Genomic DNA, 19,764 nt, shown 5'->3' with positions numbered 1-19,764 from the left:
TATTTAAAGTATTTAGTTTAATTTGCTTAGGATATTAATATAAATCACATTCTCGTGCAGTGGTATCCGGGAGTTATATTATATTACAGATAAGAGAATTTTATATAGTCGAACTAAAACACTGGAGTTCGTATCACGTCGAATAATACTTCATTATATTTGATGAACCACAGTTAATAAACATTGTATGATAACACTCTATTATACAATATTTATTAACTGTGGTTTTATGTTTTTACAGCATAGTGAACGTTTTTGAATTAATTATATATTGAATTTATAATCACAAATCATCATTACATAGTATAAAACAAAGTCGCTGTCGTTGTCTGTTCATCCCTATGTATGCTTCTATCTTTAAAAGTACACGATAAATTTTTAAACGGTTTTTTAATAGATAGAGTGATTCAAGAGGAAAGTTTATATGTATAATATTATAGAGAAACACTGATAACTTTAGAGGTTTCTAATGTGATGTCGTAAATAACACATTTTTTTGCTCATTGCAAACGCTGGCTGAACCCCACGAGATAAATCAAAATAATGTACTACAGTATTGTACAACTTAAACCTTAAAACTACGCAACGGATTTTGGAACGATTTTTAATAGATAGACTGATTCAAGTGGAAGGTTTATATGTATAATACTATAATAATAATAATATATGTAATAATGTATAATGTATGTAATTTATAAAATATGGTAAACGGTACGGATACCGATGTAATGCTGAATAAGTGTTTTTTATTTATTAAAGTTTTCGTGTCACATAGTTGGTATACTTCTCCGGAACGACTTAACTGATATTGAAAGAACTATATAAATAACTCATGTATTGTTGCCATCATGTTTGTGAGGAGAAATAAATAATCAAATTATTAGATCAAATTATTATTATAACTAGAATATATATACTCCATAGGTCAGATATTAGGATTTATTACAGACTAGCTATATCACATAGCGTTGCCTACTTTAATGCAGGTGAAAAGATATCATTCTTGTTAGAATCTGTCTAGTAGTAGTGTTTGCATAATAAAGCAACAAAAATCCATACATGCTCACAAAATTTCTCTCATATGTTTTACTAGTTGTTACTCGTGATTCCGTCTGCTATTTTTGATTAAAAGATAACGTAGACTCTATTTACTTTCATTCCCTATTTTTTTACCTTCCAGATAACTTTTTGAAATAAAATATAATCTAAGTCCGTCTTTTTTCATGCCAATTTTCATTAATATCCCCTCAGTCGTTTAGTCACGAAGAGGTAACAAACAGATGGACAGATACACTTTCGAATTTATAAAACATACAAACATTTGTATTCATGTCTATGATTGTTTGTATTGGTCAGGATGTTTTCTGTGTGTATTATGTATGTATTTATAAAACAAGTTGTGCTTAGCTTGGGATATTAAGAAATGCAATGATGCACTCGCTTGCACTAACGGTATACGCTGGCAGGATACCATTGGAGGATACGATCAATATAGGGTTAAGTCAGACAGCCAAGGTAAATACACCAGGAATTTAACGTTATAGTTTTCAGGGGAACTACGTGAAGGTCGACCTGACCTGGTACATTGTTAACAGTGGAGTTATTAATCACATTACCCTTATCTTGTGACTAGATGGCGCTGTGTGAATTTTCGAAGGCGATTATTATTATTCGTTACATTTGTAATTCTCGAAATTATTCGATATTTTAATGTAGAGTTACGGGTCACACTAACCAAGTCATTCTAAATGTCTCTAGTTAACTGTTATTATTATTATTTCGTTTAATTTTCACAGCTTTTGCTTTTTTATTATTATTATAGTATTACTATAAAATTTGTAATGATAATTTAAAATAATATCATTTCTAAAAATCTCTTTTAGTTTTTATTTCGCTTCATTTTCACAGATTTTGCTGGATAAATTATTATTATTATAGTATTACTATTGAATTTGTAATAATAATTTAAAATGACGTAATTTCTAAACATGTACAGATATTATTACAGCCTTAACGCATTGCGATTTCAGCCTGTAACCCCCGCTGTAAACCTCTTTACACGAAATTAGCCAAGTTACGGAGCATTCAGAGTAATTCCATCTGTACTTACACGCCTGTTGCGTTGTGTTATATTGTTATGAACTTATTGTGGTACCTTATTTTTATGTGTGTAGCAGATTTAGGTAGACATTTACGATGTATAATACTGAAGTACAACTTATTAACTAAATTAAATTAAAAATCACACGGTGGTGTTTTATACATAAAATCGAAGAACAAGTAATTAATTAAATTAAAAACGAAATGCAGTAAATGTTATAATATTCCTTACCAACAGACCTGACCACGCGTTGCTATAAAGGCAATAAAATAATATTGCGACTATAAATTGAGATGTAAACTATCCTGTCTTTCAAGTTAGATCAAATTACATATAATGTGTAAATTATATTTGCAATCGATTCAGTAGTTTAGGAGTCCATCGCGCGCGAACAACGTGGCACGTAATTTTTATATATAAGAATCCTCGGAACGGTGAGGTCGCTCCGTGAAGCCTGTGAAGACACCAGGAGTCTTCTGCGCTTTTGGGAGGAGCTTGGCTGGCTATTGTAGTAGTCTGGCTCTACACGCACAACGGCCCGAATGAGAGGCTAATTGCGGAGACTGGAGTCCAACATACAATACAATATATATAAAGATTGCACTTAAATATGTATGTTATTTAGGTTCATTAAAAATAATGTTGACAAAAAAGGACATATCTCTAAAAGAGATCTGTTCCAGTCAACCCAATACAACGTAGCATAGGAAGTGTGTGAAAACCCATTTAAATGTGTTAAATTGTAAAAAAATGTCATAAATAATTAAAAATAAACATAACAATATAGTGTCTAAATTGAAAGGGGGTGAATGGTGGTCTCTGAGGGTTTTTGGGTAGAAAACGGCATCTAAGTTTCAATAAAAAAAATTTTGGTGTATGTTTACATAGCATTGTACACAGAACATAGGAAACAATGATCATTTTTATTGAAACTTATATGCCGTTTATTATACAAAGCAAGCAGCTTGGTAACTGAAATAGGTGTGACTGAAAAAAGTAAAAAGTTTTCTGCGTGGGTACCGTAGAAAACTTTTTACTAAGTCTACCTGGGTAGAGATAATTGTAATTTTGCCATTAAATATGTAATAGATACCTTCGAATAACGTCAATTCTAAACAGGTAACAAATATCTACAAATATTTTTTATCAAATTGAAACAAAGAGGAAACAATGGAAATGTCGGAAATAAATAAAAAATGGGTGTATATTTTTTACATTTCTCGAATTCCATTCCAATAATTTTATTGAACAAAAAGGAGAGGCTGTAATGAAAACGACGGGTAGCAGATCCACCGTCAATTTAATTGGTGCTATTGAATTAATAAATTATTATTACAATAATCAGTACGGTATTTCTGAATTCATAGCCATATCGTATTCAATTTGGAAACTGGATTTTACCCGTGACATCGTTTGCGTGACCAAAATTAATAGAAATAAAAGATATTTCCTCCTTTGAAAGTTCAGTAGTCAATGGAACAAAAAAGGCTTTTTATATATTATTATGTTGTTACGACTATATACTCCTATACAATAATATAGTGAGGGTTTTGTTTTGAGGTAAATAAACTCGGGAAATACAACGTTTGCAAAATTCTTCAACTATTTCATATGTGTATAATTCCAAACTTGATGATTGTGTACATAGATACAAAATTTTGAAGTTGGGTTTGGTCTCAATGGCAGCACGAAAATGTGGAATGTGATTCTACCTCCTGGCAGCTCATTTTATCCTAGTACCAGGGACTGGATTATGTCACTGGTGATCATTGCAACTCAAATATTTATAACTAGCTATTCGCTGCGGCTTCGCCCGGGTGTACATGTATTATATATATGAACCTTCCTCATGAATCACTGTATCTATTAAAACCGCTTCAAAATCCGTTGCGTAGTTTTAAAAATTTAAGCATACATATGGACAGACAGCGACAACGACTTTGTTTTATACTATGTAATGATTATCTTTTATTATTGTCAATATAATCAAAGACAATAATTATGAGACATATTTTTTCTAACAATAAATAACCGTAAGCATTAAACAAATTGAAGTAATATGGGTAACATTTAAAAAACTTACTCCTGAATTATTAATTTTCTCTTATTAGAAGTTGGTTCAAATTGAACCATACCAACAATTGCAATGTTTATAATAAATTATAGTTTGTACAATGAACGTGAATTAATCCAGTACTAATGGTTTGACTGCCGATTAATTTAACGAGACCACATTTGTAGCGGTCCGTAATGCGTTAACTTTAATGTAGATATGTAAGTATATAAACTCAAGTAATTATTTATAAAATGTGAATATATAATCAACTAGCATCCGGGCGTCGCATGCATTACAAATCTTTGAATTCCTCGGCTTGTTCTGTACTATATAATACGCTTGTATCTATATTAATCTTCCTCTTGAATCACTCTATCTATTACTGAAAACTGAATTAAAATCCGTTCCGTAATTTAAAACGTATAAGTGAACAGACATTGGCGGAGACTTTGTTTTGTACTGTGTAAAGATAAAATATAACGTAACAAATATATTACCATCATACGTCATACTGATGTTTTTTTTTTTCGGACTACACTAATGCTGTTGGCCGCAGCTGGCCTTTACAGCTTCATCGGACGATAGAGGGCGAGTGCAGATGGCACTCCAAAACCTAAAGGCAAAAGGCTAAAGACAAACTCCCGCCTGACGGGTACGGCTTTAGACTCAGGGCACCTATAGGGGTTCGAACCTTGGCTCAGGCCATCGTAATTTCGATACCCATTTCGATTCGAATTGGATGGGTGGTGAACAACTGCTTGACTTAATTGTATTCAAATCATCTAATAAAAAATCCTCCATAAGAATCTTTTTTTTATAACACAGGAGACAAACAAGCATGCAGCTCACCTGATGGTAAGTGATTACCGCCGACCATGAGCACCCGCAACACCTGGTGTGTTGCGGGTGCTCATAGAATTGCAAGTAGGTACGTTGTCAGCCTTTTAAAAAGGAATAAGCTCTTTTCTTGAAGGTTTCAATATCGTATCGGTTCGGAAATACCATTGCTGGAAGGTGATTCTGCGATGTGGTGTACGTGGCAAAAAGTTTCTAGAAAACCGCACTGTGAAGGACCGGCATTCATCCAGTTGAGTTTCTGGCGAGTGGTAGAAACTCAGTAGCTGGTAATCCGAACAATTCCTCAGAACACTCCCCGTGATATATGCGGTAAAAAAAGTACAGAGATGCAATATCTCGCCGCATAGCCAATGGGTCGAGTCTGTCACATAGACGTTGATTACCAATTCTGGCTGCTCGGTTCTGAATGCGGTCAAATGGAAATAGCTAGTATTGTGGTTCTCCCGCCCAGAGATGAGAACAGTATTCCATATGCGTTTGGATCTGCGCCTTGTATAATTGCAAGCAATGGGCCGCCGTGAAATACCGTCTCACTCTACTGAGCACACCAAGCTTTTTTGAGGCTATTTTAGGAACCTATTAAAATATACACACAAACCATCCAAATGGATCCACCTATTTAGGAGAATTTAGGTGACAAAAACACGTACAGAAAAATTCTAATGAATACTTAAATATCTTACATACTACTAATTTAATACTTAATCACCGGCTAAAAGTGACTTACAATAAGCAGAGTGTAATACAAAAATTAAATTTAATATTATACATGTACAATAGTATCATTAAAATAATAAGATTAAAAATAATATTCATTTCAGAAAACTTAAGTAACATTTTATCTATGACTCCATAAGACTATTACGACATGTAGGAACTATCCATAAGACTGCGTACATGTAGAAAATATACAAATATTGACATCTATCCAATATGGTCGGACCTTTAAAAGTCTTCTACGACATTGCATTGTCTTGTTCGATTATAAAACAATGCAATTTACATAATGGTAGCTATGTATTATGTATGAATCATATTCATAACACTCTACTTACAATGTAAATATGGTTTTACAATATACGTTTAATATTAATATGAAAGTTCAATATGTGTCTAGACTTCGTACACTTATTATGTAAATTGTGTACAATAAAAAAATTACAATACAATGAAGCATATAATAATAAAAATATTATTTCTCTCGAATTATCTCAAGACAATTCACACAGCGCCATCTAGTCCCACGCTAAGCAGATCTTGTGTTAGATAACTGATATAAATACATACATATACTTAAAACACATCAGTAGCATTACAAACTACAATCATATTCATGAATACAAATGTTTGTTCCGTGCGAGGAATCGAAACCGCGACCATTGGACGCAAAGCGGTGAACTAAACCTCTGGACCACCGACGCCATACTAGATGTAATAATGCCAGATTTTTCCTTTTTGTTGCCAGAGGATTTCTCTAAATAAATAAATTTGGGGAATTTCTTGTTGATGGTAGTTAATTTATACCTATATTTATAAAAGAGAAATTTAAGTTTGTTAGTTTGTTACCTCTTAACTACTCAATACTCAATATATCGTTATAAAATTAGGCATATTAATAGTATATAATATATGGAGAAGAACATAGCTACTATTTATAACAATCAACATATCTTAATCAAACGAGCAAACCCGCAGGTTAACCTCACATTTGACAAATTACATTCCAAGATTACAAATTTAATAAATAAAAGCCAACATCAACCACACCTCTAAAATGTAGCCATTCAAAAAATTTCCATAAAGCAGCAAAAAACTTATTAGAGATCCCTGCACCGGATAGCAATATCCAGTTTAATGGTGTTTACTAACGCGAGCGTATGCTCCTTAAAGCGCAACCGGCCAAGTTGGAAGTGCTTTCGTGGCTACAACCAGAGCAAATAGTGAGCGGTATATTAAATTTGGTCGGGTAAATTTAATTACTTAATTTCAGTTAAAGCGCAGTTGCCTGTTGATTTATTAGTATAATTTAGTAATAATAGCATCGTGACAATGCCTCTGTAATGTTAGATAAAGATAAAATAAGTATTTTTAGTAGGACATAATCGTTTAATTACAGCCGATTTTATTGCATTGAGATTTTTTTAATTTTATTTAGAAAGGTACTTATTAAATTTACCTTTGGAAAGTATACTCTGTCCTGAGGAGATAAAAACCATCGCTCCCAAGAACATTCTTCAATTCTTGTCCCTGACGGGTCTAGGTAGCGAACTTTGAAAAAGACACTTTCATAGTGTTTCAGGTCTTAGCACCTGCCAATAGCCCAAAACCCCCAATTAAAAAAAAAATACATGATCGATGATAGCAGATACGATTCCTAGCACAGTACAAACATTTGTATTCATGAATATGATTTTTTGTATTTTTCATGTATCCTATGTATATTATGTATGTATTTATATCAATTGTCTAGTACCCCCAACAGAAGCACTGCTCAGCTTGGGACTACATGGCGCTGTGTGAATTGTCCTGAGATATTATTACTATAACACCTACATAATAAACATTTAATGTAGGTAATTAAGACCTTACGATACGGGAACAAAGGATCCCGCATACAAGCTCAATTAAAGAGTCACATCTCAACAAAAGAATTCTCAAGTACATGAAGGCAATGAGCATTATATGGGTTCCTGGGATTATATGGGTTATATAGAATCTAGGCGTACCAATGACGTCCAACTGTTTTTCAAAGAAATAGAAATAAATAGGAACAGAAATATCTTTATTCAAATAAACTCAATACCAGCATTTTTTAATAGTCATATTTTTTTAATCTACGCACTCATTCGGAACGTAGTCTCATCACAAGAAGAATGAGCAAGAAATTTGTTACTACCTACGCACCCATTCTTAGTGCAATCAGATAATATTGTCAGCGCTATGAGTTTTAAGCTTTTTCTACAAAAACAATAAATGTATAAAAATAATACTAAATACTTCAAATTCATATCCCTTCAGTTCTCACTATCTGTTTAGCCATTTAGTGGTGTAAAGGACAAACAAACCAACAGACTGACAGACGCATATACTCTACATATACCTATATATATATTTAAGTCTAACAGTGGAGCAAAGACAAGATATGTTTTTTTGATTAGAACAAATCTGATAAATCGATGCACAATCTTACAATTAAAGAAGAAATTCGTAATTTTGCTCAATTTAACGCCGAAACCGATACTCTTCCGCTAATTAACGGAAAGTAACCGAAAGTAAACTTATAGAAAACTGCGTAAAACTACTAGTATGGTGTGAAATTTCAAAATCATCATTAATAATTTCGGTTTAATTTAATGCCGAAACCGATACCATCCGATAATTTTGCACCAAAAGTAGCGGTAATTGAACATACAATAAAACTACTAGTTGTATATATTATACTGAAACCACTTAAATTGTTGATACATGACCTTGTAAATACCCTCTGTTTTGTCGTCTCACAGTCTGTCAGATCATCATGCCCATTTTTATTCATTCGCCTGCAAGGGGCGATCAATTGTCAAGTGCTTCGACCCAGCTATTGTATTGTAATTGAGGGATTATTGCTTTCATTTGTTGATAATAGATCAACAATGATACTTAACAAGTCGACGCTTTAGGTTATTGGAAACTGGCTCTCAGATATTCGTTCATATTTTAGCATAATCGGTAGTGATTGAATTCAAAATGGCTATCACAGTTACAGCGATCTGTTTGTAATGAATTTTTAATGTTCTATATTCATACAAACACTCTCGTCTATTTTTATATATTTGATATTATAAAAAAAGATTAGAAAATAATGTACTAAATCTATGTTACGTTAACTGAAACAGAATTAGTAGTAATAAATAAAATATTGAAATACATAATTGACAAAAAATGTGCTACCTATATAAAATTTATTTTGAATTTGAATAAAAATATGGAAGAAAGTAAGTAGATCTGGAAATAAAACAGTGGAAGAATTTCTGAAATCGGTCCATTTAACCGATTTCAGAAATTCTTCCACTGTTTTATTTCAGAAGATACATTCTTCCAGAGCCCATTATTTAAAACTCATAAAAGTTATGTTCGTGTTTGTTGAATAAATCGGACGACACCCAAGTGAAGCCGGGACGTGCTAGGGGCACGTTCCGGCTTCGCTCGGGTTGATATTTTTTAGTTAATATCGCTTAATTGAGCAGATTTTATATTTATATTTCATACATATATATATACATCGTTAGGTATAGGTTATTAGGGACTTACTTATTTTGCAAGGGTATAACGAAATTCTGTGTTATTAAGACGATGTCAAAATACTTTATACATTTCTTTTTAATTTCACAATTTATTCTTTTTAATTTGATCTTTGGGTCCTAGACATTGTAAGTCCGGACTTATTTTTCAGTCACAACTCGTATTTTGCGTTTGTTAGTTTTAAAATTACGGGTCTAGACCTTAGTCCGCACCTGGACCTATTACACGAATCTATTTTTCGATAAAGCTCGAATCAATTGGATAGCTAAAAGATAAAACTAGCCCATTGTAGAACAAAGTTGTCCGGCATGACGCGCCTCTGTCTCGCAATTAGAGCTCTTTCAAAGAGTTTTTTGTATTCATTCACCGTGCTATGTTCACCTAGCCTTTTGTTCATTGATTGCATCCATTTTAACCGATATTGATAAAGAACTTTTAATAGGTATTATTTTTTGCTGTTTTTCTGTACGTTTATTGATTTAATATAATCACTTATCGTATATTTAATATTTGACCCTAATAAATTAGTGCTAATTGGTAATTTATATTCACACGTTTCGACTTAAAAATGTTTTCTGCTAATTCTTCTTGCGATGAGACAGCTTTCCGAATGAGCAGTAGATTAAAAAATGTGATAATTATTCAAAAGAGCTTAAATTAGGTTTATTTGAATAAAGGATTTTCTATTCTTTATTCTATTCACTAAACAATTACAATAAATTATTTATGTTTTTATTTAGTCTATGAGCAATGATATATATTTTCCTGGCATAATAATGGAATGATGCACCCGCCTACGCTAACGGTACACGAGGTACCTGTAACGGATGACAGTCAGGTCAGTTTGCCCATCAGGACGAATTTATCAGAAATTGACCACGATGGCTTCCAGGGAACACCACATGGTGGTCGACCCGATATGGTATATGACTAGCAATGGGGCTTGTTGCTGGAAGCTTGTCTACCATTCTTTTTATAAACTTTGTGTTTTTGATATCTGTTTTTTATATGACACTTTTGACTTGTTACTTCTTCACTGTGAGCCCTTTTGGGAAATATATACATTCTTTACATTTATTATATGATTTTTAATAAAATAGTCGTTGTGTTCCCGCTCCAGGGCTCGTTTTCTCATTTCTAACCATCCCCTACATACAGTACTGGACTATAACAAATAGTGAACTTTGAAAATAGTGTTAAAATAAGAATTCATATAATTGTATAAGCAGTGTAAGAATTCATAATGTGTATTGTGTATAGTGTATTACATTATGAATTCTTACATTGCACAATGTAATGAAAACTGTGAAATTAGTAGTAGTGTAAGATTTATATAATTGTATATGCATATTGATAAATCTAATCTTCCAAATAAAGATGGGTGACACTGCATGTTGTCAACTCACCCGGCCGGCCAGCGGTGGTTCTGGGCCAGACGGATAAGGTCTGCCTCGGTGTCACTGTTAGGCAAATTGTAACATCTCGGCTGGAGTTGTATAAAAATGGAAATTAAATAAATATTATAATATTAAAGTAAATTAAAAAAGGCACGGACGAATATGTCTGTGGAAAAATGTATTTAAATATAAAAAAAAAAAAACCATCCCCTACAGATCCCCTACCAGAGCAATGATATTGTATGTGTTGAAATTATGCTAAAATGGAAGTCAATGTGTCTTACAATAATAATATGTAAAAATATTGAATCAGGACACTGTTTGCCTTTTGTAAATCATCTCATTTATCAGAGCTACGGCGTTCACGCTTTTATGTCCTTTCAATACCCAATTTGACAAGTAGGCACGTGTGAAACACCTTTGTCAACCAGATTCTATACATATAAAATAGGTATGTCTAAACGTGCATCAGCCACGTAATCTTAATGTATTAGAATGTAAGATATGTCGAAGAATTAAACCTTTTGGTAGTTGCTTGTTTATCTTAATTATGCAACTCTTCATTTGCATATTTAACTACACACGTATATATTACTACAACTATACACTTATATATCAGTCTCTTAATTTAATTTAACTTAATTCTCTTAATGAATGCTGAATTGTCATATTCTTTTAAGCAATGCAGACTCATTCCAAGATGAATGAAAAATAGACTTGCGTGTTGCTCTTTTAAATAAATGTTGTTCTAAATAAATACACATTAACAAGGATTAGGAATGCGACAATCAACATAGAAACCGAGATAAACCAACAAAAAAAACCAACATAGAAGATGGCTAAACCCTTTATTGATTTAGCCATCTTCTATGTTGGTTTAACTAACTTAGATGGCGCTAAAATAAAAAAACATTCTATTTTAATATATTCAAGTGAATTGTCATCCAGAATTGTAAAATTGTTCGATACATAGATTATTATCAGACTCACTGAGTACAATAATGGCCTAATACTTTTAGTGTTTGATTATTGATTCTACAAGCAATCAATCGTATAGCGTGACATTAATAAGGGAAAACTCATTACGTACAATGGTCAATTCTATAGAACCATTATATATTCCACGCCGATGAATTTTTCAGTTTTTCATTACGATCAAAGCATACTTAGCACCTGAAACGGTATTTCATGCTGTAATAATAGTTACGGAGTTACGATGACCCACGGACAGAAAGCTTTGATGAGAATCTGTCTGTAAACTTTATTATAGTCATAAACTTTAATGTAATCCTTGTAATTAGTAATAATTTAAGATTTGGTTCCACAGACCAACTGGAATAATGTATTAATAAATAGACATTTAAAAAATAGCAGTTGAGTTTCTTTTTAATTTTTCTTTGTCATTGGAATGGCTAACGAGCTAATAAACATCTTGATGGTAAACTGCAACCGTTGCTATTTAATATAGACATCACCTTCATAACATAGACAGCACTATAGACATCACGTTATCATGTGATACCCTGGATACCACCCATGCATTGCCATTCCAGATAACTATGATGTCATACCTCTTGTCCCGAAATTTCACTGCCCTATCTCACCCTCAAACGGAAACACAACTACACAAAATATTCTGCTTACAGGTGTAACTAAGGTACCTATACAAGCTATCATCCGTATATTATTTCGCAACACTAACATTTTAATTTACATTTCAGATTTAATTCAAAATCAGTTCGCACTCGATCATCAAGAACGCCGCGCGTACACATTTCAATAATTAATCTGTTATATTTTAAGTTTTAATTAATTTGCTATCAGTATCATTTATCAGACTTACCCATCAGAATCTTTATAATTTCGGTACAACCCGAACAGAACAGTAGTTTATAGTGTAAAGTCATCTACGTGGGAGATGACTTTACACTATAAACATCACGTTATCATCTGATACCCTTGATACCACCCATGCATTGCCATTCCGAATGACTATGATGTCATACCTATTCCCAAAACTTCACTGCCCTATCTCACCCTCAAATCGAAAGACTTCATCACAGAATATGCTGCTCTATATTGGCATAATGTATCTTTAGGCATAATTAAAAAAAAACACACTCTAAATGTACTATAACTATGCTAAATTTTGTACTCCCCCGTCCACGCAAATTTCGTAAAAAGAGGTAGGTATAAAGTTTTTGCTTTAAGTATTAATATAACGATTATAATACTAATAAGATTTTCCCAGGTTCAATCCGTGACTTAATCAAATATTTGAATATTTCCTATAACGACTACATTGGATAGCAGGTTCTCCTGTAACGATTTTTACCCGGAAGAATCCGAAACATGCTCAGCTTTCTCCGGATTTCCGATCTGAAAGCGCTCTTACTAAAATCTCACAACATCTAATTTAACTCTCAGTTTACAAAAATAAATTGAACGGAAATAGAAATATAAATAATCTTTATTCAAATGAACTTAATATTAAACTCTTTGAATAGTCATATTTTTTTATTCCACCATTCATTCGGAATGCAGAGTCATCACAAGAAAAGTGATCAAGAAACTTGCGTAAAATATTTAGCTTTGAATATTGAAAATTATTATGTATTTCGGACACTGATTGTAGAATAAATTGCATATAATATTGTATCAATTAAAACTTTGCGTACAAACCTATTTTGATTATGAATTCTTCAAATATTTTTCAATCATATCAAAATGTTGTAATAATTATTTTTATTACATTGTCATTGCTTGATTTAAATTTTAGTACTGAATATACCAATTTTTACATAATAATTCAGAATTGACAAATAAAACAAGAGTTGCAAAATCGTGTGTTATCACGGTATCCGGATACCGAGATTTTTCAAGAGAGACAGAGGGCACACGATGGCGGCCAATGAACAGTAACTCGGACAAAAAAAGTCATTATACGAGTAGCCCGCGAAATGAAAAAACCTAAAATGAACACAGATTTTGTATTTATCAGATTAGAATTCACTATCTTTCATATACAGAAGTCGGGGTAGTAAACATCTAGGTGCCATCACTACCCTTAAGTGGGAAAGGGGATTGTTCGCAATGTGGTAATTGTCAGGAAACCATCATGATAAATTCCTAGTGAATTTGTCATGATGGGCTGATGATCTTGACTTCATGTTCATCCCATCATCCTACATTGGTGCACCGCCAGCGTAAATCGTTAGCGCAAGAGGATAATCCATTCCATTATAATCCTTTAAAAAAAACACCACCTACAAAAACATTCTTACACAAAATTTAGTAGACATGACGTGTTCTAGTTAATTGAAAAGTTTGTTAGAGTATTGCGAACTGTTTGACAAGATTCCAACCGTCTCTGAAACATTTCAATTTCATTACAAAACGGAATTTAAATGGTTGATTCGTTTTCTTTGTTCGTACCTTCATGATTGAGAGACGTGACAGTTGTTCGGCACGGTCGGCTGCGCGCCGCGAATGCTGACTTTGTAGGACCGCCCTATATCCAAAAACGATACATATCATATAACCCGTTACTGCGAAGACACTTTTCAAAACAATGTTTCATACAGAATGATTTGTATCTAATGTATATTAAATATTTCTGACCCGTGCCGTGACACTTCATCTGCATCACACTTGCTTGACATTTACAGTTATATTTAATTAAAACGTTAACGTTTGACTTTTAGATCTTAACAAGCATAAGATAAAGTTAAGCATATCAGCCCTTTGGTGTTAGACAGTCACCGTAGCTTATGGACCCTCGAAACATCAGGGGTCTCTCATACGTGTTCCTGATGTGTACGTGAACCTGAATTTATTCTATCTATTCTTAATGTCCTTCCCATATAAATGTAAAGATTCCTTTTTTAACTCTTTGGTATAAAAAAAATAACATTACTTATTATTGTTCTCAGGTTGCACGTTCCCGGCAAGGTGGCACGGGCGCTGGTTTCAGTCCGGGGTGATCCAGCCCATCATCATTGAGGGTGATCGTCTCTCCAACAAGGGCAAATGTGTCTCTTCTGAAGGCGACAAATTTGTTATTGCTGATGAGTAAGTATTGTTTGTATTATTTAATGGTCTTAACCAGAATTGTTATAGGTCATTGCTCTATCTAAATTTACGTACAGTTCTTGATCCTTTGTAATGTATGTATTTACAGCAAATATATAAATAAACTATATTTTTACCCGAACCTGTAAAGTTTCGTGTAAATATGTGTAATTCTAAACGTAATTTATCTCATACTCTTTCACCTAGCATGGCCATCTCAAAGTATCCTACAAAATAAATGAACCACAATTGCATGATCAAGTAATCAAATTGACTAGAATTATTGGGAACATTTCATAAAAATAACTAAAATTATTGGTATTAAGATTAGGTTGTTTATAATTATTAATCTCCAAGACTTACAAATAAATATTGTTTCAGGAAAGGATGTTACCGTTGTGTTGTGATGCATGAGAAACATCAAAATGTCCTCCAGTACAAAGAAAGTGAGTATTACTAGAATCGTTCAGCCATCCACTTACATAGACCGGAGTATAGAAGCTGTCTTCGCTTGTATATATGAATAGGACTGACTTCTTCGTATATTAATATGACTGGACTCAAATGTATATAATTTGGTCCAGTCATATTAATCTACGAAGAAGAGTTTGTTTTTAAAAATAAACTGCACTCTGTTTTCTCTAGATCGATTCCCCGTTCAATTACGACGGCCTGAGCCGAAGTTCAAACCTCTAGCAGTGCCCTCAGACTACATCCGACGGAAGTTGGCCTTCAGCCGCTCCATAAGTCCTAACGCGGGTTTACCCCCTATCGTCCGGTAAAGCTGTAAACGCCAGCTGCAGGCAACAGCATTAGTGTAGTCCGAAAAAAAAATCTATACCATTTCTGTCTAATTATTTTTGAGAAAACACTGAATATCTATTAATTTATCACTACATAAATACATGTCTAAAAAGTAATTGTAATGTGCCTACATGTACTTATAATATTTCCGTCAACACTTGGCACCCTTCCATTTGTTTACGTCTCCACGTAAGATTTAACTTGTAAAGTCAGTCCATATTACTACTCCGCGTTGAGTGTACGTGTTAATGATATGCTTGTGTAACAACAAATAAAATAAACGGAATAATTGGCAGTAGTACAAAATAGCTGTCTACTATCTGTATACCTACTACCGAAATATTACATGAAAGATAACTTAAGCGACACTTCATCACGTCACTAGTAAATAAATAAACGCTACAGTGGTAGTGGTGAGGTGACATGACACCTATGATCGCTACAGCACCTATAACAAAACCACAAGTTGACATAATGCTGATGATACCAGTTAGGTTACAAACTATCAAATATGAACTTCCTACTAATATTAGCATTAAAGACATTACATCCCATCACACTAGTCTAACCATTAGAGGCTATCTTTAGTTAACCAACCAAATGCATTTTGTTTAATGTATTTATAATGGTAAAAAATGGTAATGATGGTAAGCGGTAAACGGCCTACATACATTCATAAAGAGCACTACGGACATCGAGATCCGTTACCATTCAGAGGACTAAGGTCATGCTTATCGTGTGATTTCACTGACTAATCTGCACCCTACAACTGATTTAACGGATGCAATGCATAGTTGAAGTGTCTATGCATTGTCACGCAAGCGACTTATTACAGTCTACCGCAGACGGACTTATGGAGCGGCTGCAGGCCAACTCCCGCCTGACGAATACGACTTTAGTCTGAGGACACCGCTAGGAGTTCGAACTAAGACTATTGAAATTTTGATCCCCGTTTGAATTGGACGGGGATCGATCGGAGGGGAGTCTACCTTTCTAAATAATATGTAATAAATACTTATACTGAAATATCATACATTTTCTTTCAGCGTTTTGCTACCGTCGAGATGCTCTACCACATCTATGTACACTGATCACCGGCGATGCTCTTCTATACTCAATGTTCAGGGAGAATGCGGATCCCGTCGACTGTCCTCTCAGAGGTCCATTCTCCTTTACCTACAACAGGTAAATATTGCAAATAGGAATAGAAATAAAGCATTACTCAAATCATATGCACTTTTACCGCCAATGATTAAATCAAGAAGACATGACAAGAAACTTTCCCGTCTGTCTTTCCAACAAATATTGTGCAATTTTATTTATAACTTTTTAGGTACATACAAACTAGATAATTTCACGGATTCATAAGAGTATAAAAAGAAACAATTTGTTATATTTGCAAAATAGTATTATTTTCACACTCTTATATAAACATGCAATGAACGTATTAAAAACAATAAAAACAAGAGTCGAGATTAGTTTTTCCATCCATCTACTTCCAGGTTGTCTGTAATAAATTGCTTTAAACGATGAGGCCGCCTTTTGTTTAGCATATTTATATTGAGTTCTTTTTTTTTGTAAATCTTTTTCTGTGCACAGTAAAGATTTATATTATTATCGTTATTAGAAAGCTTTAAAAATATTCTTATAAGAAAAAGCGACTGACTGAATGACTCATAATAAATTAATTCTGATTATCCATATGGTCTTCTTTAATCGCATAAAAATGTCCAAATTACACCATTATTATAATAAAATAAACTTTAAAATCTCAATCGAAAGTTTCTTCTTTAAATTTAAAAAAAAATTGTATTATATTATAACAACCCTGATACAAATGGGTGCATTTTAATTGAACTGAAATTAACCATAGGGATTTCCTCATAACTTGTCTATGTCAATTTACTAAAATTTTAATTATACCGTCATAATGACTTATGACTTCAGTCCAGTGCAGTACACCATGACGAATTCTCGTCGCTTTTTAATTAATTTTTTGATCAAATTTTTGATCAACAGCTGCTACCGTGGTGATAATTTCATTAACGTCATTCGTAACAATTCGTAGCTCTTTTGTTCCAAAATTGCATTGTGTTCATTAGCATATAATGAAATTGCAAGTTTAATATTTTAATTGATTTGTTTAGTAATAATGTTGAGAACTGAAAATTGTTACAATGATAGTATTCTACCAAATCTACCAATTCTTACTGAACAGGTATATAAAATACAATTTCTTTTAACACACAACAATAATATCTTACGACAATTCACACAACGCCATCTAGTCCCGAACTAAGCAGAGCTTGTTTAGACGACTGTAAATACATAGATATATTTTTCTAAATACATACATAATATACCTAGAATACTTCCAGACCGATACAGGCAATCATACTTATTAATACAAATGTTTGTACTGCGACCATCGGAAAGTAGAGAGATACGAGTATAGTATATAAAACACATATATTGCTTTTTTTTTAAGTTTTATATCAAATTCTAAACTTTATAATAAGTTTAGAATTTGATATAAAACTTAAACTGTTGAGAAAGCAAAATTCTCACAAAATATACAATAATAAGGTAATCCTAAGTTTGTCTGGAAGAATGGATCTATTTAGCGATAAGGCCGCCCATTATTATTTCTATATTATAATTATGTTGTTTTTTTTTATATTAGATGTACATATTTATTTATGTAATTATTATATCTTTCTGTGAGAGGAACAATAAAGAGTTTTTCATTCATTCATTCATATTATTATATAAGAAAATTAAATAGTATTCAAATCTAAATATATATAACTCAAAGGTGACTGACGTAGTGATCTATCAACGCACAGCCCAAACCACTGGACGGATCAGGCTGAAATTTGGCATGCAGGTAGATGTTATGACGTAGGTATCCGCTAAGAAAGGATTTCGATTAATTCTACACCCAAAGAGGATAAAATAGGGGATGAAAGTTTGTATGAAACTTTATCAATTTTAAACCGATCGGGCTGAGACTTTGCATGCTTAAAGCTACTATGACGTAGGCATCCTCTAAGAAAGGATTTTGATAAATTCCACCCCTAAGGGGATAAATTAACAAGAGCGAAGCCGCGGGTAAAAGCTAGTGGAATATATAACTATTGTAATCTATTCCAGATCACGGCTTGTAATATTCCGTGTAATGTATTGCCGGAAGTTAATGTTGGCTTGAGTTGACACCAAAGTTTGCCCAAATATATTTAACACTAGGAACATAAATTATGAATTTATTTACCATTCATATATCATCAACAAGACAGTTTGTATCACTTATTATCATCAATTATTAACCTGAAACGTTTATTTTATTAGAAATATGTTTTCAGATTAGTAACTGACGAATATAGCGATGACAAACGTGCATGGCAATAGTTGTTCATGCACGGGATTTTCATTTAATATTAGACATAGACACCTATATAATTCAATTGAGTTTCTTGCTAGTTCTTCTCAATTGGATCTATATACTGAACTGGACAGTAGGGAAAAATTATATTATAAAAAAATTGACGTTCATAAGCGGCTAAAATGTCCTACATGAAGAAATTATTTTTAATTTGAATTTTAATAGGTACTGTATTTATTTGAATTTAATTTTATTTTCGGTAATATAAATATAATATTAAATATCATATTTTCAGAGGTCATGGTGATTGTAAAAGCCCAGTATCATCCATTGAGAGCTGTACAGAAGATTCTAGACTCCTTCTAAACTACCAAGCCTGTCCTGATGTCTACGGCTCTGAGAGTACAGGTAACTGCAATATTTAAGATAATAATACCTTCAGCACTGTTATTCCTATGGGATAGTTACAGGTGTTATGTGTAGTTTATAATAATAATAATATTTTAGGATAATTCACGCAGCGCTATCTAGCTTCAAGTTAAGCAGAGCTTGTGTTCTGGGTACTAGACAAATAACATATAGTACAAAAATACATAGTACATTTTTTTAAACATTCATAATACATAGAAAACACTCAGGCCGATAGAAACAGTCGTAGTCATGAATACAAATGTTTGTACTATGCGAGGAATCCGCTACCGTCGGTAGTAAGGTGGTGTACTAAATCGCTACAACACCGAGGCCGTCAAAATTTTCACAGTGTTTCCATCACCGGACAGTCACAAAAACAAATATGCGCAATATATTACCAGAT

The 19,764-nt window shown here is 32.9% G+C and overlaps 1 protein-coding gene across 1 annotated transcript in view; it reads left to right on the top strand.

The window, feature by feature from the left end:
* Positions 1-19,764, top strand: part of LOC131854337 (uncharacterized) — a 111,193-nt gene that overhangs the window by 85,013 nt on the left and 6,416 nt on the right. Inside the window, exons 3-6 of the mRNA XM_059205446.1 lie at positions 14,626-14,764; positions 15,146-15,210; positions 16,615-16,753; positions 19,246-19,358. Of these exons, the coding sequence (XP_059061429.1) occupies positions 14,626-14,764; positions 15,146-15,210; positions 16,615-16,753; positions 19,246-19,358 (456 nt within the window). The remainder of the gene's footprint in view (positions 1-14,625; positions 14,765-15,145; positions 15,211-16,614; positions 16,754-19,245; positions 19,359-19,764) is intronic.

Source organism: Achroia grisella, unplaced genomic scaffold (genome assembly GCF_030625045.1).
Source record: "Achroia grisella isolate CSIRO2021 unplaced genomic scaffold, CSIRO_AGI_Agris_v1 utg976, whole genome shotgun sequence".
NCBI classification, from domain to species: Eukaryota; Metazoa; Arthropoda; class Insecta; order Lepidoptera; family Pyralidae; genus Achroia; species Achroia grisella.
Note: the sequence above shows the minus strand (reverse complement) of the source record. Positions and strands in the feature narration are given on the sequence as shown.